The sequence below is a fragment of the Giraffa tippelskirchi genome, chromosome 14 (assembly GCF_054371585.1).
Source record: "Giraffa tippelskirchi isolate mGirTip1 chromosome 14, T2T-mGirTip1v1.2.pri, whole genome shotgun sequence".
In the NCBI taxonomy this organism is placed as follows: domain Eukaryota; kingdom Metazoa; phylum Chordata; class Mammalia; order Artiodactyla; family Giraffidae; genus Giraffa; species Giraffa tippelskirchi.
The window spans coordinates 59143723-59166201 of NC_137288.1; the positions used below are offsets into that span (position 1 = coordinate 59143723).

The window sequence follows — 22479 nt, forward strand, 5'->3', positions numbered from 1 at the left end:
GAGAATCTAAACAACTCTCAATTTTAAAAACCCTTCCCTTTAAGAGATGGTTTCTCTGGCAGGAGCTATCAAGTAGTTAAGGAAGAAATAATTAACAATCTTATGCAAAATTTTTCAGAAAATAGAAAATCTCATCCAATATAGAGTACATTACTGATACTGAAGCTACAGAAAAACATTATATGAAAACTAAGGAACAAAACCTCTTATAAATAAACATAGATTTTAAAATCCTTTAAAAACTTAGCAAATCAAACCCATATAGATTTTTATTAAAGTGCAATTTATCATAACTAAATAAGGTCAAAAATGGTTTGTTATCAGAAAAATCACTTTGTGAAATTCACTTCAAAAAGGAATAAAGCTGTATGATCCTCTCAAGAGATACAGAAAAAGTATGGACAAAATTCCACAGCCATTCATTACAAACACTGAAAGCACTAGGAACAGAAAGAAACATCCCCAGTCTGATAATCTATTAAAAATCCATAATTAACATCTCACTTATTTGGGAATTAAATAAGTGTATTAAATGTATTTGCCCTATGATCAAGAACAATGCAAAAATATCCATTCTTAGTATTTTTATTCAACAGTTTGCTGTAGGTCTTAGCCAGGACAGAAAAAGAAGCAAGCATAAAAGTGAGAAAGCAAGAAGTAAAACTGTTTTCAGAAAATCTTAGGAATCTACAGAATACTAGATACAAAAAGTGACTTCAGCAAAGTTCAGGAAAAAAGACCAACAGACAATAATCAAATTTTACTCTATATTCTAGGAACAAACAATTAAAAAATAAAATTGAAAAATAAATTTATAATAGCACTAAAAGGTTAGAACAGTGAAGCATGCATCTCGTAACAGCTATGCTATACATCTATGCTAAAAACTATAAAACACTGCAGAGATGGCACATCTAGTAAGACCATTACTCTAAAGTTCACAAACCTGACCCTCTTTTCCTGGCAAATTACTTTCCTATTTTGAGAAGAGCCTAAACATGACAATGAACTGCTCCTGCTTCAAGATCTCAATTCCCTCAATTTACTTCTAATCTTCATGCAGTCAACTTTCTTCTTTTTCTTAATGGTTAATTCATCTTTTTTTTTATTTTCTCTAAATCAGTTCAGTTCAGTCACTCAGTCGTGTCCGACTCTTTGCGACCCCATGAATTGCAGCACACCAGGCCTCTCTGTCCATCACCAACTCCCGGAGTCTACCCAAATCCATGTCCATCGAGTTGGTGATGCCATCTAACCATCTCATCCTCTGTCGTCCCCTTCTCCTCCCGCCCCCAATCCTACCCAGCATTAGGGTCTTTTCCAATGAGTCAACCCTTCGCATGAGGTGGCCAAAGTATTGGAGTTTCAGCTGCAACATCAGACCTTCCAATGAACACCCAGGATTGATCTCTTTTAGGATGGATTGATTGGATCTCCTTGCAGTCCAAGGGACTCTCAAGAGTCTTCGTTCCAATCCCAAAGAAAGGCAATGCCAAAGAATGCTCAAACTACTGCACAATTGCACTCATCTCACATGCTAGTAAAGTAATGCTTAAAATTCTCCAAGCCAGGCTTCAGCAATACGTGAACCATGAACCTCCAGATGTTCAAGCTGGTTTTATAAAAGGCAGAGGAACCAGAGATCAAGTTGCCAATATCTGCTGAATCATCAAAAAAGCAAGAGAGTTTCAGAAAAACATCTATTTCTGCTTTATTGACTATGCCAAAGCCTTTGACTGTGTGGATCACAATAAACTGTGGAAAATTCTGAAAGAGATGGGAATACCAGACCATCTGACCTGTCTCTTGAGAAACCTGTATGCAGGTCAGGAAGCAACAGTTAGAACTGGACATGGAACAACAGACTGGTTCCAATTAGGAAAAGGAGTCCGTCAAGGCTGTATATTGTCACCCTGCTTATTTAACTTCTATGCAGAGTACATCATGAGAAACGCTGGGCTGGAAGAAACACAAGCTGGAATCAAGATTGCCGGGAGAAATATCAATAACCTCAGATATGCGGATGACACCACCCTTATGGCAGAAAGTGAAGAAGAACTAAAGAGCCTCTTGATGAAGGTGAAAGAGGAGAGTGAAAAAGTTGGCTTAAAGCTCAACGTTCAGAAAACTAAGATCATGGCATCTGGTCCCATCACTTCATGGGAAATAGATGGGGAAACGGTGGAAACAGTGTCAGACTTTTTTTGGGGGCTCCAAAATCACTGCTGATGGTGATTGCAGCCATGAAATTAAAAGATGCTTACTCCTTGGAAGGAAGGTTATGGCCAACCTAGATAGCATATTTAAAAGCAGAGACATTACTTTGCCCACAAAAGTCCATCTAGTCAAGGCTATGGTTTTTCCAGTGGTCATGTACGAATATGAGAGTTGGACGGTGAAGAAAGCTGAGCGCCGAAGAACTGATGCTTTTGAACTGTGGTGTTGGAGAAGACTCTTGAGAGTCCCTTGGACTGCAAGGAGATCCAATATTCTCTAAATACATTCATACAATATTTACTATGAGTCAGGTACATGTAGCTACAAAAATTAACTGTTAACAACCCTATGAGTTAGGTACTATAATGATCCCTAGTTTATAGATAAGGAAACTGCATGCCTACATCATCAAGCTAGTATACAGTAGAGGGACAATTCAAGTCCAGGTAGTCTAGTTCAGAGGCCCATCATGCTATCCAGCAGCCATGCATCTGGTTAGAGACGCTGTCTCCTGAGTACAGCATGTGAACCTTATCTAGAGGTACACAAAATGACCAGATTGCAAGAAGAAAAGGTTAGAACTACACCAAACCTGTATTTCTTGTGATATTCCTTCAGCCTGACCCCTGATGTCCACAGGCTTTAAAGAATGAAGGCTTGACCAGAGAAATTAAAAACACACAAAGCAAAGCAAAAAGTAACATGTACTTGCTCATACAGTTCTGTATTCTACTTTATTTGTCCTCTGGCTTTTTTTAAATTTTATTTATTTATTTTGGCCCCGAGGCTTGCGGGATCTTAGTTCTCTCAACAAAGATTAAACCCGTGCCCTCTGAAGTGCAAGCAGAGTCCTATCCACTGGACCACCAGGGAATGCCCCCTATGGTTACCCTTTTAAAAGCTATTAACTCCTTCTATCCCAGAAGGGTTTCAAAGAATAATTTAATCATGTCTTCCCTCTAGAAAAATATGGACCCGAGTTTAAAGAGAGGTTAATTTTGTTCTAAATTGGGATCCTGCAGCAGTCAGAAAATTCTTGCCATTGCACTAACAGAACAATAAATAGCAGGTAGAAAACTAGTATTAAAGCAAATTTTTAGCATCTCATGAATCAAACATTCACAATGTCACTGTCATTACAGTAAACACTTTTAAACGTGTCATTTTGAAAAAGATAGTAACATTTCCTCCATCGAAACAGAATTAGAAATATCAGGTTACATTCAAAGCTAGCCCCAAAACAATGAATTCATTTTATTTGATTCAGCTTATTCCCTCCTATTGGATTTTGATCCATTACCATAACAAGTGACTACTGTTGTTGTTCAGTTGCTAAGTCACGTCCGACTCTGTGATCCCACGGATTGCAGAATGCCAGGCTTCCCTGTCCTTCACTATTACCCAGAGTTTGCTCAAAGGCATGTCCATTGAGTCAGTGGTGACATCTAACCATCCCATCCCTCTGCCACCCCCTTCTTCCTTTGCCTTCAATTTTTCTCAGCATTAGGGTCTTTTCCAATGAGTTGGCTCTTCCCATCAGGTGGCCAAAGTACTGGAGCTTCAGCAGCAGTCCTTCCAACGAATATTCAGGCTTGACGGCCTTTAAGACTGAATGGCTTCATCTCCTTGCTGTCCAAGAAACTCTCAAGTGTCTTCTCCAGCACCACAGTTTGAAAGTATCAGCTCTTTGGCTCAGCCCTCTTTACAGTCCAACTCTCACATCTGTACATGACTACTAGAAAAATCATAGCTTTGACTATACAGACCTTTGTCGTATAGTTATGTCTATATGACACGACTACAGATGTCTCTACTAACTCTGCATACACTGTCTAGGTTTGTCACAGCTTTCCTTCCAAGGCAATCATCTTTTAATTTCATGGCTGCAGTCACCGTCCACAGTGATTTTGGAGTTCGAGAAAATAACGTTTGTCACTGTTTACATTGTTTCCCCATCTATTTGCCATGAAGTGATGGGACTGCATGCCATGATCTGAGTTTTCTGAATGCTGAGTTTTAACCGAGCTTTTTCACTCTTCTCTTGCACCTTTATCAAGAGGCTCTTTAGTTCTTCCTCACTTTCTGCCATTAGAGTGGTATCACCTGCATATCTGAGGCTGTTGATATTTCTCCTGGCAATCTTGGATTCCAGCCTATGATTCATCCAGCCCGGCTTTTCACATGATGTATGTAAGTTAAATAAACAGAGTGACAATATACAGCCTTGACACAGTCCTTTCCCAATTTTGAACTGGTTTGTTTCTAACTGTTGCTTCTTGATTTGGATACAGGTTTCTCAGGACACAGGTAAGGTGGTCTGGTATTCCAATCTCTTTAAGAGATCACAGTCTGTTGTGATCCACACAGTCAAAGGCTTTCTTACAGTCTTGTAGTTAGGGATGTCCTTGGCATAGAGCAGCTTGTTGGAGGGCAAGTCCTTGCCCAACTTGTGCTTGGATTTGGAGAAGTTCATGAAGGTCTGGGCCACCACCAACAGGCAGTGGCTATCACCATCACAATGGCTATCCATGACCTTGGTCTTGTGGATGTCAAACACGAAGTGTGTGTTCTTGATCACATTCATTCAGAAGCACAGGGGCAGCTGCGGGCAGGTGGGTGCACGGTTAGCCAGGCATCGGCAGCCCTTGGGACATGGGGAGAGGGGCTGGCCTGCGGCCTCCCCATCCTCCCAGCTCTGGCCTACATGGTGACTATGGATTTCCATGCAGCCGGGGAGACAGGTCCAGAGAGTCAGGCAGTGAGTGAGGGCTGCTCCTGCTGCACCCTCTCCCCACAATCCCAGGATGACGTGTGCACACCCAGAGGTGCTCTCACGTGGGGTCACCCATGGGCATGGCCATGGTGCTGTAAGCCTGAGCACTTGCTCAGGACTGGGTTGGCTCCGGGAGATGCAGCCCTGCAGACAGCTGATCTCTCACCCCAAACACCATCTGTACGACAGCCATCAGCTGGGTTACCAACAGCCTCTAGCTACATGTCACTGTTTAAATCAAATAAAGATAAAAATTCAGGTTCTTGGCTGCACCAATTACGTCAAGTACTCCTAGTAGCATGTGGCCACGTGGACAGCACACACCTAGAACCTTCCACCATTCCAAAGAGGTCCTGGACTGTGGCCCACCAGGCTCCTCTGTCAACGGGATTCAATGGGATTTTCCAGACAAGAAAATTAGTATGGGGTGCCATTTCCTTCTCTTAAGGGATCTTCTAGATCCAGGGATGGAACCCAGGTCTCCTGCACTGCAGGTGGACTCATTACTGACTCAGCCACAGGGAAGCGCCTAACCAGTGATTATATTCATCTTATTGCTCCTCTCATGTTTCAACTATATTATCCAACGGGCACTAACTGGAATCCTTATGGCCTTTTGTGCCTGGCTTCTTTCACCTAATATAATGCTTTCAAAGTTCATCCATGCTGTAGCATGCACCAGTATTTCATTCCTTTATGTGGTTGGATAATATTCCCAAGTATGGATATAACTCATTTAATTTATCCATTCATCATCTGAAAGACAATCTGGGTCATTTCTACTTTCAGACTACTATGAATAATGCTTACATTTGTGTTCAAGTTTAGTTTGGACATGTTTTCAATTTCCTCGGGTGAAACTGCTGGGTCTTATTGTTATTCTATATTTAACTTTGAAGAACAGCAAATCTTTCCAAGGTAACTGAACCATTTTACATTCCCACTAGCAACATATGAAGACTCCTAACTTCTCCCATCTTCATCAAGACTTCTTATTTTTCTTTTTTGAAGAAGTGGCTCAGTGGTAAAGAATCTGCCTGCAATGCAGCAGACCTGGGTTCGATCCCTGGGTCAGGAAGATTCCCTGGAGAAGGAAATGCAACCCACTCCAGGATTCTTGCCTGGGAAATTCTGTGGACACAGGAGCCTGGCAGCTACAGTCCATGGGTTCATAAAGAATCAGACTTTTTGATTACAGCCATTCTAGAGGGTATGAAGTGATATGTCATGATTTTATTTGCATTTTCCCTGATGACTAATGATGTCATCAGAGTATATTTTTATGGTATTTATGTCTAAGTGTCACAGAAGCAACTGTCCATCATAGGGCAAAAAGGAACATGCTGATTTAGGGATCCAATTCTGCGAGGTCCAGTCGTTAGGACTCTGTGCTGAGAGTAGGGAATGAAGAACCCCACAAGTCATTCAGCCAAAATTAAAAAAGAAAGAAAAAATTCACAACATGCTATATCCAATGATTATCATCTACTTTTCTTGGTTATTTACTATTCTGAAAAGCTATAAAGTATGATTAGCTATAGCAGAAGCTTCTTTACTTGGGAATCGAAATAATGAAAGAATTTAAGCAACAGAATTATTGTAAAGCCAACCACCCAAGCCCCTGCCATTTAGAAAATCACTTAGATTATCATAAATATAGAATGCTTTAGTATAAACTGTGTAGAAAAGCTATGCTGTAACTTGGCAGGTTGTGATATTAAGGTGTCCAATACTTAAGATACAACCAGGATGGACTAGATCAAGATATACAATTACAAGGACATCACAGCTACTTCACTGGTAACCTATTAGTTATGATGAGTTATATACATTCTATTATATAACAACTTTTCTGAAGTTTTGTGTGTGTAATATTTATTACACGTCAAAATTAGTTGATAGCTAAGTATTAGAAATTGAAGTAGGTCAAGTACAATATACAAGGTACTTTATGTAAACAATCTACTATAATTCAGAACTATTAAGTTAAAAGAGCACTAAAAAGCTGATCCCCATATCTTACTTTCAAGTTCCTCTGAAAACCTATTATTGGGTTAATTAATTAGAGTCTTTCATCATAAAGACATTTAGTCATAAAGTCCCTAAAACTTTAAACAGAAGCACAAAACACTTGAAAAATATCTTGAGTGTTTCCCGATTTTTATTTAACTCTAATAAGAGAAAATCCTAACAATTATTCTGCAGAGTAATATGTGTTAATCTTTCACTGACAAAGAAGGAGGGTCCTCTCTCTGACCGCTCAAATATAATTAAATCAAGATAAAAGATTCCATTTTTTTTGATAGGTGATCCAACTTTTCTAAATTTAGGGTTAGTAATAATTTTAGTGAATTTCAAACATGACAAAATTCTGTATTTAATTACTGAGTAATTTTGAGAATATTTTTTACCTGTATCCATACTTTGGTTCAACTGTTGATCACTTGTTTCTCCATCTTCACTGATATATCCAGGAGGTGGCGTTTCTACAAAAGTTTAGAACAAATCAAGTAGAGCTGCAATTTAATCTCAAAGCCTTTTCTCCTAGCTACCAAAGATAACCAACAAATCACTCCAAATAACATATGAATGTTACATAACATCACTATAAAAAGCAGTATTGGATACTGAGGGCTTATGATTCAGGTTCCGATCCAAACCTTGTAGGTGAATCCTTAAAAACCACTTGTAATACAATTGAGCTCTCTCTGCATATTTTTTTAGCTATTATTTACATATCTGGCTCATTCTCATTTGTATATTTTCTGGGGCAAGAGCCAAAAATATAACTTCCAAGATGCCTCAGTTCTTAATCAGTATGTTTAAAAGAAATTAATAACCAAAAAAAATTTTTTTAACTAATGGTCATCGTAAATGGGTACTTAAAGATGATTAGAGGACACAGAACATAGGCACACAAGACTCAGGATTACAAAGTAATACAGGCTGACATACTACACTAGGTTCTCTAGGGCAAAATATGGTAATATAGTTCAGGAATGGTCTAGCCTGAATTCTATCTAAAAAGTGGATTGCTTGAGTGATTTCTAAACAGTAAGTCCTGAATGCTTGAGGCAGAAAATTAAATTCAAATAAGACTGCTACACAAAACCGAGGTCAGTTACTTTCTGAAAATACATAAGATTCTAATGTGTCATTTCCAAAATGGTTTATGAACAAAATGTTCACATTCAGAAAGTACTTGAATATCTGAATAAACTTTATGTAAAATAAAAAATTTATACAATTTTACAAATCATAATTCCAAGCAGGAAAAAGAAGTTTAGGTGATGCAAGTTAAAGGTCTCCTTCATGAACTCTTGACAATCTCTCTTCAGTAAGTTAATTTTAAGTTTTAAGTATCAAACTTTTCATTTTAAATGCCAGTGCCCCCCAAATTTTAATATAAGAATAAAATAAATTCCTTCATAGTAATACTTGAACAACAAAGAATATAAAAATAAGAATATATACAGTTATGTGCTATTTTAAAAGTTAAATCAAATAAAATTAAAAAGAGCTAAGCTTTGCCAGTTTAACCACCCATGTCTCAAAGGTGTAAATACGAAAAAAATATTGAACTGATAAATATGCTATTCTTTTTCATTTTTTCCCATTATTATTTATATATAAAATAGTAAACAACAAAGGTATAATACTAGTGTCTTGGAGGAAATGTTATAATTTCTTTCGCAGTGGAATAAAAAGTGAACACCAAGGTTTTGCTGTCAGTTGGAGCTGGGTAAAGACCCACTGTCCAGAAAAGGAGGTTAAGTATAATCCACATGTGATTTTCCACTTTGTAAAAGATCCAAATCTAAACAAAGACGATGGAAAATCAGCCCAAATATCTCCACAGGTAAAAGTCAAACATTTTGATTAACATCCTTCTACATAATCACTGGGTAGGTGTCTTACAAGAGCGAATGCTTACACCTCAGTTTCCTAAGTATTGTTGAATTATACTAATTTCCACATCAGATTTAAGGACTCCCTCAATCCAACACGCTACTCACATGTAACTACTTCCAGCCAAATTCCTCTCCCTACAAAATGCCTTGTGTTCACCCTGCTTCCCCTTGTCCTATAGCCCCTATTTTCCACAACAAACTCTTTGCCCTACTAACTCCTCAAAATGTTTATGTTTCCCAATAAAAGCAGCTTTAAATCTTCTTTTGGAATAAATCGTAATAAAAGAAAAAAGCATTAAGATAGTCAGAAAACACTTTTTAACCTTAAAATTAGCTGTTTTAAAAAAGTCTTCTTTTACCTTATGTTTTCAAAATTACCTCCAATGAACAAGCATTATTTCCATGATGAGACACATTAAGGCAATTTTTTTTTTTTACTATAGCTGAAACTCGAAGTTCCTTACACATTTTCAGTCCAATAAATAAAACATAAAAGTGGAATGAATAGATAAATACTGCACACGAGAAAAAAATTAAAACACCAAAAAATCCAATGTACAGCTAAATGCTCATGCTTATACCTTTAGTTTGTACTGGACACATAATGTTCTAGAGCAGAATTTGAGAATCATGTAGTTCATTTATTTTTCAGAATTACTGAGTCCCAGATGAAAAAGAACTAAAATAGAAGTTTCCTGATTTTTCAGTACAACATACATGTTCCTATGTCTGTAGAACTAAAATTTTTAAAAAACCAAAGCATAACTTATTAATTTATTAATAGATGAATGTTTATGAACAAAATTTGTATCTATCTCACAGTTTAGGAGACTCAGAAGGCAAAAATACCTGGGATATAATTACTCTGTGGCTCAATTCCTGCTGGGAAGTTAGTGTTTTCTGGAATGGAGTGGGTATAGTCATCCAGAGGGGGCAGTTCTGTTAAGATCTCAGTGTGCCGGGGCACCAACACCGGGGGCAAAACTGAAAGAGCGGAAGAAATCCAAGTTAATGGCAAAGCAGATGAGAGCGGACCCTTTTACTCAAAGTTTTCACACACAAAAAAGAATCAGCCTGATTAATTTCTGAAGTTTAGGATCGACTCATTTGATATTATTCGGCTATTGAGAAACTGACAAACCTGATTATGATTTTAATTTACCATGGAGTCCACAATCTAAATCTCCAAGTTCTGATTTATCTTGTACTTTTGGGGAAAGAGTGATCCTGATCATATTATATGACCACAGAAGTTCATAAATCCTCATTGGAAAGGTTGCAGAAAGATTTGTAAAATCAAGCTTTTTTTCCCTAAATATAGCAGCATTCTAGTAAGTTTCAAGTACTAAGTAAACTGGGTAAGTAAACTGAAAGTCCTGCTATGAGTTTTACTAAACTGCTTAGTTACAAATGATATCACTAAAGTACATCAAAAAACCAAAGAGTGAAATGACTTAAAACAGTTAATGCAGCAAACAGGTAACGATACTTATTCAGTTCTAAGCAGACTGTGTATCTATAGGATTAGAATTTCCTAGATATGTACTTTGATGTGAAATGTTATTTCAAGAAACTAACATACCTTTCCCTTTAAAATATATTTTTCCATAACATATATCAACATTTTTTTAGTATTTTTATTTTTTTTTATTTTTATTTTTTTTAAATATTTATTTATTTGGTGGCAATAGGTCTTAGTTGCAGCATGTGGGATTGACCAGGGATCGAACCCAGGCCCCCTGCATTGGAAACAAGGCATCTTAGCCACTGGACCAGCAGGGAAGTCCCAGTACCACCAAAAAATACACTGAATTCAAGGCAAATTATTATAGTTTTATGCTCCCCTGGTGGCTCAGATGGTAAAGAATCTGCCTGCAATGCGGGGGACCTGGGTTTGATCCCTGGGTCAGGAAGAAAAGGGAATGGCAACCCACTCCAGTATTCTTGCCTGGAGAATTCCACCGAGAGAGGAGCTTGGTGGGCTACAGTTCATGGGGAAGCAAAGAGTCAGACATAGCTGAGCAACTAACACTTTAACTTTTCACTATTAGAGTTTTATAACAAAGTTTCCCTGGGTCAATTAGGTGTAAGAGTACCTAATATACTTAAATTCAAGCATTTCACTAAAACGAGGGGAAAAAAAATCTGATTTTCCTACCTGGTGTCTCAACTCTCTGGTAGTGGTAAGGGTTTACACATACTTCATCCTTTTTAAGATTAAAAGCATATTCGCAGTTTTCAATTGCTTTGAGTTCATGATGACTGTGAAGATCAGGCCAGCGCCATAATCGGCAATATATTACGTGAGGCAGTCCTTTTCGATGGGACACCTGAAGACGACCATCTAGAGACCTGTTGGGAAGCAAGTGGAAAAGAAAGATGGGAACTTTTAAAAAAATAAACATACTCAATTGGGCTAAACTAGTATATTAAGAGCATAAAGAAAGGAATGACAGACATTTAGTTAGTTTTAGTGAGTACAAGGAAGAAAAATGTACTATCTAATGGATCTGATATAAAGGTAAGCAGCAGCGCTAGGGTATTTTTCTTATAAACATACTACATAAATGACTCAAATGTCAATGAACAGGTAGCCACTTGGGAAAAAATGGTTGTTTTTTTTTTTTAAGTCTCATACAGTTACACTTGAAAAATGTTATCAACTTCTATCTTTAGTGACTCAAACTCTTACTTAGGGAGGCTTAAGGGCATTACTTCTGTAGGTGACTGAATTATCAAAAAAAGGAACTAGTGTGAAGAATGACAAATACCAACAATGATGTAAAAGTAACTTACTAAAACTAACGGAACTCATTATCCAGTTGTGACTGTTTTGAGTACTGAGGTATATTTTCTATAGCTCACACATAAATGCAGATGGTGATGAAAATGATGAGATGAAATGGACAAATACCAATATGCTCAAAAAGAGAATAAGGTGATTTAAAAAAAAATAAATAACCAAAACGAGTCAGCCTAGCATTAATTGTGACATAAGGGGTTCAGTAAATAACCATGTACTTATTAGTATAAAGATGAGATTTAGATGACAGCAAGAAATTTAGCAAAAACTGGTTATGTATCTACTGAAAAATTAGGCCAACAACAGATTATAATCTACCCTCACACTAAAATGAGAATATAGTCATCGAAGCTTCTATTCTTTAGGGGATGCAGTAATTTAAAGAAGATTCAAAACTAGAATTTCATTGATCAACACGTCAGCGGAAACATTTAATATATTTTTAATACTGGCAAGCAGTTATTTTAAATGCCATGCCTTATTTTACATTAAGGAAACATCCTAGGCAAAATTATACTAAGCAACCCACTTTAGGTCTTCCAAAACACCCTCCCTCCCACAAGATCTCTAGGATTCCACAGAGGGCAGAATATTCACCTGGTTTGTTCAGAGAAGCTGTAAAGGCCTGTTGTATCCCACTGATCTATCGTATTTGGTGTACTCAGTCCCCAAATTTCAGAGCAAGTGCTGTGCATAAATTGAAAAACAAAAAATTGATGTGAACATGGAAGCATGGTTATTCAAATTACCATGATGTAAAACATGGAAAATGTACAGAATACTTCCTTCACCCAGAAAATATACACTGCTTCACTTTTCACGGGCATTTAGTGCTGATTTCTATATTTTCTATATGAAGGAAGCCAATAAAATGGAACATGTGACTCCAGATAAGTTATGGTTATGTTTTTAAAATGTGAACACCAGTGCTCTCTAGCTTAATGAAATCATACCTGTGCCTTTTCCAATTTCCTCTACTCACAACAAAAGATCCTATGCCATTAAGTCTTACTAACAGTGCTTCATTTTATAATCCAGTTTAAAAAAAAAAATCTAAAAATGGATGTCAACTGGTATTTTTAACATAGATAAAATTTCAATTAAAACATATATCCAGTTAAAATTTCCAGCTTATTTAAGATACATACATATTCAGTTTTACTGAAAATTATTATTGCTCTTATTACTACAAAGGACAAGGAAATGGATTTTGAAGTCATCCTAGCATAGCACACTACCTGAAAATTTTTAAGAAACTGCTACAAGGATTAAACATATGTGAAAGCACAAAATTTGTAAAAGATACTGTGACTATGACAAAGTTGCTGTATCTAGTTTTTTTCATCAATTCATCTGAAAGACATACACCAGAAAGATTTTTTTGAAAAATCTGATTTGAAATTTCAAAAATCAAAATTTTTCTTCCACATTTCTTTCCAGAACAAGGACAGCCCAGATACAAGTCTGCCTATTTTCCCTGCCACCACTTCATCTGTGTGAGAAGAGGAGAAAAGAAGAGCTTAATAAACAGCCTGGAATTGAACTACTGACTGCCAAAGGGGTCTCAGGTAGCAAGTCGTACTTTTTTAAAAATGAGAGTCAAAAGACAATTTCTGAAACTCCATTCCAACTTCTTACATGTTACAAAATCATCAAAACTTGAAGAGAAAGAAACATCTCAAAACAACTTTTGAGCATCCTTTGCTAACGAGCTCACTCAGCATTTCAAAGGGCACCGGTGAAAAGCGCCGCCTTCCCGAGGCTGGGCAACTCGTCCCATTGGTGGGGCTGCTCAGGGCCTCCGGCAGGATCACTGAGCCGCACTCGAGGCTAGCCTAAGTGTAAGGCGGGGTGGCTTTGCAAAATGCGTTTTCAGACACTTTGGAGCAGCTTGTTGAGACATTCTACAGATTCTCTTGGTTTTTTAGGCTTCAGAAGTCTAACTTCCACTTCTCAGACTACAAAAGGCAGAAAAGGCCAAACTGGAGACTAATTCAGACCTTTTCTTTTCTCCCAAAGGTGCAATGACTAAAAAAACCATGACATAAATGGTTCTCTTATTTAAGATATTTATCAAATATCTACTGGAAACATATAGCACCAAGTGGTTTAAAACACAATAAAACCAACCCAATTCTGGAGTTTCATAAATCTAAATTCAAACCTCTGAAGGAACAGTATACACCTTCCTCTTCTCTCTTTAAAAACAGCCAAAGGAAAATGACTGAGGCGAGTACATATTGTGGCTATTCTGCTCTTATGAGACTAAAATAAATATTTCATTCAAGAAACTCCAGAACTGACAAGAGAAGCAGAAATGCAACAGGGCATGAAGAGCTTAAGTTGTGCTTTATTCAAGCCCTGAAATATATCAGAGAACAATAAACAGTAGCTGTTAAAAGCATGCAATCAAATCTAGAGTCAGACAAAACTACATCCCAACTCTTAACTCAGCTATTTTTCCACTGCCATCACAGGGTATTTCAGCCTCAGTTCTATTGACCATTGCAATCTCTCTCACGCAAATTGGAAGGTTTATTTAAAAAAAATAAATTTGCTTCTATCAGGTAAAATTTTTCCTCATTTATATATGAAAACTTTCTTAAAGAATCAACTTATATCAAAATATACAAAATACCTAGGATAAATGTAATTATAAATGTGTCAAAACTACAAAAATAAACGTTTTAGTTATTACTAAAGAATACAAAAATCAACTAAAGAGAAAAACATTCATCTTCCTAAATAGGAAGCTAACATCATAGCAATACCAGTTCTGCCAAATTTACATATTTGATGGACTCTCAACAAAAATTTAAAAAAAAAAATTTAAGACTCAAACAAAATTACCTAACATATAACATATCAAAAAAAATACAAGAATGACCAAGAAAACTCCCATGAAGAAGCAACTGGCTCTACTAGATCCTGAAACACATTATAATCTTCAATAGTGGAAACTGTATGAAATTAATAAAGGAATACACAAACAAAACAGAATAGAGGTTCTGCCAGTAGGGCAGCCTCAATCAGGCAAACCTTTCTTTGGATAAAAATGATAGCCTTTAAACAAAATATAATAAAATTAACTATCTGAAAACAAAATAAAATCAACTATTTGATAACAGTGGAGAGACACAAAAATCAGACACAAATTGAAGAAAAGGCAACCCCTGTAAGGGGGCACTGCACCAAGGGAGACATGCACTTGCGTGGCTCTGCATCCAAAGGCGCCCCACAGTGGAAGCTACCCAGGGGAACTAGACCTTAAGCAAAAAAACTGCAGCTTTAACGACCTGCAGAATCAGAGGGTGGATTTGGGGCTACTGGAAAGGCTGGAAAAAGAAGAGGGAAATCCCATAATGAAGGAAAGAAGCCACAAAGGGGGAGAAAAAAAAAAAAACCAACATCAAAACAGGAGTGTGAATTCTGGCCAGACCCTAAACTGTCCCTGTGGGAGAGGCTGTGGAGGCCTGTTCAAAACCAGCACTTGAAAGTCTGAGACAACTAAGTTCAGATTTCAGCTACTCCTTTCCTCAGAAGCAGTTTGCACTTTAAGGTCACCCAAAACTATTTTTAAGAACAAAAATCAACACTCTTCAAAGAAAGATGAGAGAATTTAGTCTCTATGATATTTTGTCCCAAATATCCAGTACAAAAATCACAAAATACTAAGCATGTGAAGAAATAAGAAACTGTTACCCCCTGGTTAAAAGAAAAAACAGACATCAGAAACAGACCACTAAGATGAATTAACAGACAAGAATCTTAAAGTAACTATTACAAGCATGTTCATGGACTTAACAAACCAATAGGAATCTCAGGGAAACTATAAAAACAAATGAAAACTCTAGAACTCAAAACTACAAAATCAGAAATTAAAAATTAACCTGATAGTGGGAGAAGACAGAAGAGTCAGTGAGTTTAAAGATGGATCAATAGACATTATCTAATTAGAACTGATATAAAAGACTGAATAACAAAATAAAAGTCTCATTAGCATGTGCAGTCCCCAAAAGAGGGCAATTAAGAACAAAAATATTTGCAATAATAATAGCTGAAACTCTTCAACTTCAGTGAAAAACTAAACTTATACTTCCCAGAAACTCAGTGAATAATAAGCAGTTTAAAAATAACACCCATGAAACAACCAAAAACACACTAGGGCATATCACTGTCAAACTGCTAACAACAAACGTTGAAAATAAAATGTTGAAGCTGGTGAGGAGTATGAAAACTCTTTCTACAAAGGACTCCATTCAAACCTTTGCAGTAGAAGACTTGACCAAACTCTAACATGGCTTCTAGAAACCTAAGGCCTCGTCCATGGTGTGACACAGACCCTTTGGAGTTCCTGTCTGGAAATGCTCAAGACTGCCAAAAGAAATTACCATTTGTCCCACCCAATACTGATACATAGGCTTCTGACCTCCTTTTCCGGAGGAGCATCTATTTAAAAAAGCTTACAATTGTAAATCCTTCCTGTCTCTTTGAAATGTATATATGACTCCTACAACTCAGGAGGGGAGGATCTGAAAACCATTCCTTTGAAATGTAACTGATCATCAGGAAAAAAGGGCCTCTGTCTGCCTCCCAGTCTGCCCTCTAAGGAAAGGCAGAAGCCTAACTTCTGATAAATGCCTTTCGGCAAACACAGATGGCCTAAATCAGTGACACTGACCAAATCTCTCACCCACTTGCTGTATATAATTTTTCACTTCCCTGACTCTGTTGCAGACCCCACTCTTGACCCCTGTGCTACTCATTATTCCAGTCACCTCTGTGCAAATTGGAATTGGGCTCACATCTTACCACCCCGATGGCATAGTTACTGAATAAAATTTGCTTTTTATCACCTTTAAGCAACAACACACAGCTTTAACTTTGACAGCAGCCAAACCACAACAATTCATACATGGAGAGGCATAATAACAATTTCTCATTAGAAACAAAGGAAGCCTGCAGGTAATGGAATAGCAGCTTTAAAGAGCACCCAGGGGGAAAAAACCCTCAACCTAAAATCCATGATCAACAAAATTAAGGACAAAGAGAAATGACAACAGATCTAAGTTAAATCATGGGGGAAATTTTCAAAAAACTAGAAAGTATAGGTATGTAAGTAAATATAAAAGACAGTATTCATTTCAGCTCTTCATTTCTACAGAAAGATGATGACCAACTACAGAAAAAAACCTATAAAAGTATGCGGGTGTAATTTAAATGACAAGGGCAGCAGAAGAAAGAGGAGGCGTTTTAGAATCACTACACTACTGCAAAGCTAAAATTACTACTATCACTGGGAAAGCAACCCCCTCCTCAAACAGCCAAGAGATATAACTAAAGAGCATATAGAAAACTATTAATAAAATGAAATACTAAAAAATAAGTCCAAAGAAAAGAAAGAACAAATAACAGATGATAACTGAAAACAAAGTAAAGTGTAAACAGTAAAACAAAGAGTAGGTCCAACCCGATCAGCGATAACATTATACATAAATACACCATATACTCCAATTAAGAAAGACTTGTCAGAATGATTCCAGTATGCAAAATGTCTACCAAAACGGGTGTACTTTAAATATAATATATAGATGGGCTGAAAATACAAGAGTGGAAATATAGTTCATATAAGCAGTGAGTTTAATAAAGCATAGTACCAGAAATAGTAAGACTCATGTCTAAAAATATTACCAGAGATAAACAGACATATTTCATTGAGAGGGCCAATTCATCAGAAGACCTGTATGCATTTAAAAATAAAGTTCCAAAACACATGAAGTAAAAACCGACAGATCTAAAGAAAGAAATGAACAAATCAGTCATCAAAGTTATCTCACTAACTCTTAGGACAGTCAGACTATAAAAAAAAAAAAACCTATATATCATAAAAAGAGCTGTACAATACTATCAACTACCATCTAACTGACATTTATAGAATCTGCTTCAAGTACACATGGAATATTTAACAAAGAGAGCAAAATAGTGCCTGACAATCAGCGGGTGGGTGGGTAAGTGCCTGGTTGTTTAGAAGAGGTTAGAAAATTGCCTAAATTTTTCTAGAAATGCTAATTTCTTCCCAGAAATGGCTTTCAATTTACATCACTAAAAAAAAGCCAGACCAAACTTAGGACAATTTTTTCTTTCCTTCTAGTCTTTGTGTATGCGGACATGTAGTTCAAGACCTCCCAAGAGGACTCAGCAGTTTTCATCATCACGTATTTTAAAAAGAATGGCATGTAATGAGAAGTTATCCACAGATCCTATGGTATGTTGTTGTTTAGTCACTAAATCGTGTCTGACTCTTTTGTGACCCCATGGACTGCAGCCTGCCAGGCTCCTCTGTCCGTGGGATTTTCCAGGCAAGAATACTGGAGTGGATTGCCATGCCCTCCTCCAGGAAATCTTCCCAACCCAGGGGAACTCTCTTAAGTCTCCTGCATTGGCAAGCGTGTTCTTTACCACTGGAGCCCCATGGGAAGCCCGAGGCAAAAGATCTTCAAAAGCAAAACATCTGGAAAAAGAAGAATTACTGATACAACATGGATGCATCTCAGAAATATTTGACTCAGGGAAGCTGAACATGAAAGACTAGATTCTGAATGATTCCATTTACATAAAGTTCTAGAAGGGACAAAACAAACTGAAAGTGCAAAAAATCCCAACAGTAGTTGCCTCTAGAGGGAAAGAGAACAAAAGAACTTCCTGAGTGACTGAATGAAACCTTCTTTATCTTGATATACTATAGTGATGGACAGGGAGGCCTGGTGTGCTGCAGTCCATGGGGTCGCAAAGTCAGACACGACTGAACAACTGAACTGACTGACTGTATCTGCATTTGTCAAATCAAAATCTACTGAGCACCATGATTCGTGCACTTTATGATTTGAAAATTTTATTGAAAAATACAAAGGGGGAAAAAATTCAGACAAAGAAATAATAAAAATGGAAAGTAGCAAAAGAAAATTATATATTAATTTAGTATATAATAAAGTTCCCTATGAATTGACAAGAAAAGATCTCTCAAATAAAATATTAAGTGGAAAAAATGTACAGTATTTTAGTAAGCTACTCTGTGTTAAAAAAAAAAGGACAGTAAAAATACCTTCCAATATCGTGCAAGCGTACAGGAAAGAGACACACACACACACACACACAGTGAACTGGAGTTACTTGAGGTGGGGAGAGGGAGGGAAGAGAAAATTTTTCAATGTTTGTTCGTTCTGTTTTTACGTATGCATGCATTTATATGTGTACACATAAAACATATACAGATTTTTAAACTATGTCAATGTATTGCCTTTTACCAAAATTAAGCAAATCAAACAAAAGAATACTGCCACAGAATTAAACGTAAGTCATCTTGACATTTCTATTAAAAGATATGCTTCTAACCTTAGATAACTAAGAATAAGAAGTACAGACTGTTAGTTTCTATTCTGCGCCGTTTCAGCTCACTTAGGGCATTGGTATATGAGATGACAAAATGCCAGTCTGAGGCCCGTTTATTCTTCTAGCAAAATGTCCTATCTAACCTGAGCCTTTGGTACCCATTGTCTTCCACATGGATTTGTATCAATGGCCTGCACCTAGCCCCCTTTTAAGTTGACTACTAATTCTTTAAGTATGCCTAGCTGCTGCTGCTAAGTCGCTTCAGTCGTGTCCAACTCTGTGCGACCCCATAGACGGCAGCCCACCAGGCTCCCCCGTCCCTGGGATTCTCCGAGCAAGAATACTGGAGTGGGTTAAGTATGCCTAGCAAACCAGGACAATTTTTAAGACCTAGTAGTCTGGGGGATTTAAATCAGGCAGTTTTAATTACTCTCTCTTTTTTAAAGAGTCCTTCTACCCAAAGTTTTTATTTATGAACAAAATAAACCCCATAAGACCTTGAGCTTCCAAAGGTCTCTGTATACCTACCAAGCAAGCAAGGTAGCTGGTGACTAAATTAGTATTTTTATAGCGTAACAACTGAATCAGAGTGTTCCTGGGCACACTACATCATAGTACTTTAATTAACAGCGAGGAGAATGGCTCTCTCAGGCTTTCAGTTTGTTAACAAGGAGGGCAAGTTATAACTGCAAATATGGACAGTTCCTAAAAGATGTTAAAAGAAGTAAATGCAGGAAAAACGTTAGAAAAACAGCACTGATTACAACTACTTTATAAAACTCTTCTGTACATTCTCTATTTCAATAAATCCAAAATGCAACATTATCTTGTATTAAATAAGGAAAAACTTCCAATTTTATTTATATGATGTGTCTCAAAGTGAAGAAATGTACCAGTGAAATAAGTAATAACAATTACCTTTATAAGTTAGCCAGGCCATATGCCAGGCATAATTAAGACTTAAAATATATTATGGACTATGCTCATAAGAACCTGCAAGCTACTTAAATTTAAATTTAAGCAAACCGAGCCTCAGAGGGACAGTAAAACAATCTCCTAACAAGTGGCAGGGCCAAGATTCCAGCCCACTCTTGTCCAACAACACTTTCCACTTCACCAAGAGCTTTCTGAGCGTTTGTTTTCACAGCACCTCCATCAGCATTTCTGTGACTAAAACCTGGGGATCCCCAGGCACCTCAAATATAGTACTGTCGAGGATCTGCAATAATTTTTTTAAGTTGTATTTTCATCCCAAGTAAATAGTAACATAAACCTTCTAGACCCATGTTTTGGGTAACCTGGTAAACACCAGTCTCACTCTGCTGCATCATCTCAGTGTCCCAGTTTGGATCAGGGTTTGACAATCACCTCAGCACCAAAGGTAAGTAGAGAGACTGACTTAACATGTGAGTGATGAGACCACACCAAAAAGGCCAAATGGTATTAGGATGTGCTAAATTAACTATGTTTTCTAATAGTCTTAGAGAAAAGAGGTACAGAATTTAGCAATACAGGGCAGATGATAATATGCTGACCTTAAAAGAACCTTAGTCATTCAGCATCACAATCATAATGGAAACAAAAAATCAGTATTAACGAATCATTAACTTGATGCTAGAATTTTCTCAATTACAGAACTCAGTATAAATTAGCCTTTTGATAATCATAAACCTTCACTACATTATGTTTCTACACATTTAAACAACATTAAGAAGTCCAAAAGAAATGTCTACATATCACTTGAAAGTGAAACATATCAACGTTTCACTGTTAATAAGTAGTAAGAAAGAGAAAAGATGGGTCTGAAAACATTAAACGGATAAAAATACTTGGTAGAAGAAATTCATATGTTCCAAAGAAAGTATTACACTTTATTAATTACAAAATAAACTGTAGTAATAGCACTGTCCCATACACATTAGCTCAACAACTCCTAAATTTGACTATCTGACTTCAGGATAGTCTAAATACACAAAAGTTTAAAAAAATTTGCATGCTAATTGGTTAAAAACAAGAACTGGTCTCAGATAAATTCAGCCTGGTCAAAATTTGACATAGTTCACCAACGCAATTAACATACAATAATATGCTGAAATAAGATATAATAGACCAAGCATAGTCATCCACATAGCTGTCCTTGCAACAATTCAGTCAGATGAGCAAGCATGTCCATATTAGAATCTCGTGCAAAGTCCTGCAGACCTTGTACTGGAGATTTCTCCACAATAAACCTCATTATGTTTTACTAATTCATTATTTTTCATGACTTTCTTGCCTAAAGAGTATATTTCTTCAAATCAAAAGGAGTAAGGATCTAGACCGTCATGGGGAAAACCATATATACAACGCTGAACACTGAGTAAAATGAACAGAATGGCATCAAGAAAAGAAACTTTACTGGAGGCTCCAGTTTGATTACTGATGTACTCACCTCCAGATAGTTTTTAACCTTCCCTCTATCAGCAAGAAAAGAGCTTTAGGAACAACCTTGTTCTTAACAAATTAGCAAAGGATATAAAGGAACAATTAAGAAATTTTCACTGGCTACAGAAAACTTAAGAAAAAACTGCCAACATTTATTCTAAGCATTTGCTGTGTACCTGGAACTATTCTTCATATGTATTACATAAATTATACTTGTATCAACCCTATAAAGTGAATTAACATGAACATTATTTTCATATAAAAAAGTAAATGTGAGCAGTTAAATAACTCAAAAGGTCACAAAGCTACCTAGGTACCAGCCAGGATTTGTATCTACTTCTGGCTGGCTTAAGAGCCTAAATTTTTCAAGGTATACCTTTGCAGAATGATGGTTTAAAATCTGTAGTTTTAAGCTTTTATATGAACATGTATTAACTATATTTTCTCATTTTCTGTATCCTTGACACGCCGGCATCTGGAGCTTTGATTTCAGAGACTACCCCGCTCCCAGGTCTAGAGACAGCAAGGGACTCCCTTGAGAGCTCATCTTTCAAACACAAACCAACAGATTCAGAGCTCACACCTCTGCTGCTGCTGCTAAGTCGCTTCAGTCGTGTCCGTCCAACTCTGTGCAACACCATAGATGACAGCCCACCAGGCTCCCCTGTCCCTGGGATTCTCCAGGCAAGAACACTGGAGTGGGTTGCCATTTCCTTCTCCAATGCATGAAAGTGAAAAGTGAAAGGGAAATCGCTCAGTTGTGTCCAACTCCTAGCGGCACCATGGACTACAGCCTACCAGGCTCCTCCGTTCATGGGATTTTCCAGGCAAGAGTACTGGAGTGGGGTGCCATTGCCGTACACCTCTACTATTAGTCAAACTCTGACACACCAAGCTAATATTCTTCCTGCCCTAAATCAACCTAGAGGTATGTACTAGACAACTAGGAACCACCTCTATAG

The 22479-nt window shown here is 37.1% G+C and overlaps 1 protein-coding gene across 22 annotated transcripts in view; it reads right to left on the minus strand.

Annotated features, from left to right (window-relative positions):
- The window catches only part of SMAD2 (SMAD family member 2), an 85334-nt gene that overhangs the window by 16388 nt on the left and 46467 nt on the right, over positions 1 to 22479 (minus strand). For 13 of the 22 annotated variants that reach the window (XM_081563307.1, XM_081563292.1, XM_081563306.1 and 10 more), the window contains 4 exons: positions 12302 to 12391; positions 11060 to 11253; positions 9751 to 9885; positions 7402 to 7476 (listed from right to left, as the gene is read on the minus strand). In XM_081563307.1, coding sequence (XP_081419433.1) covers positions 7402 to 7476; positions 9751 to 9885; positions 11060 to 11253; positions 12302 to 12391 — 494 coding nt within the window. The remainder of the gene's footprint in view (positions 1 to 7401; positions 7477 to 9750; positions 9886 to 11059; positions 11254 to 12301; positions 12392 to 22479) is intronic. The other 9 variants (XM_081563300.1, XM_081563298.1, XM_081563302.1 and 6 more) reach the window with 3 other exon arrangements.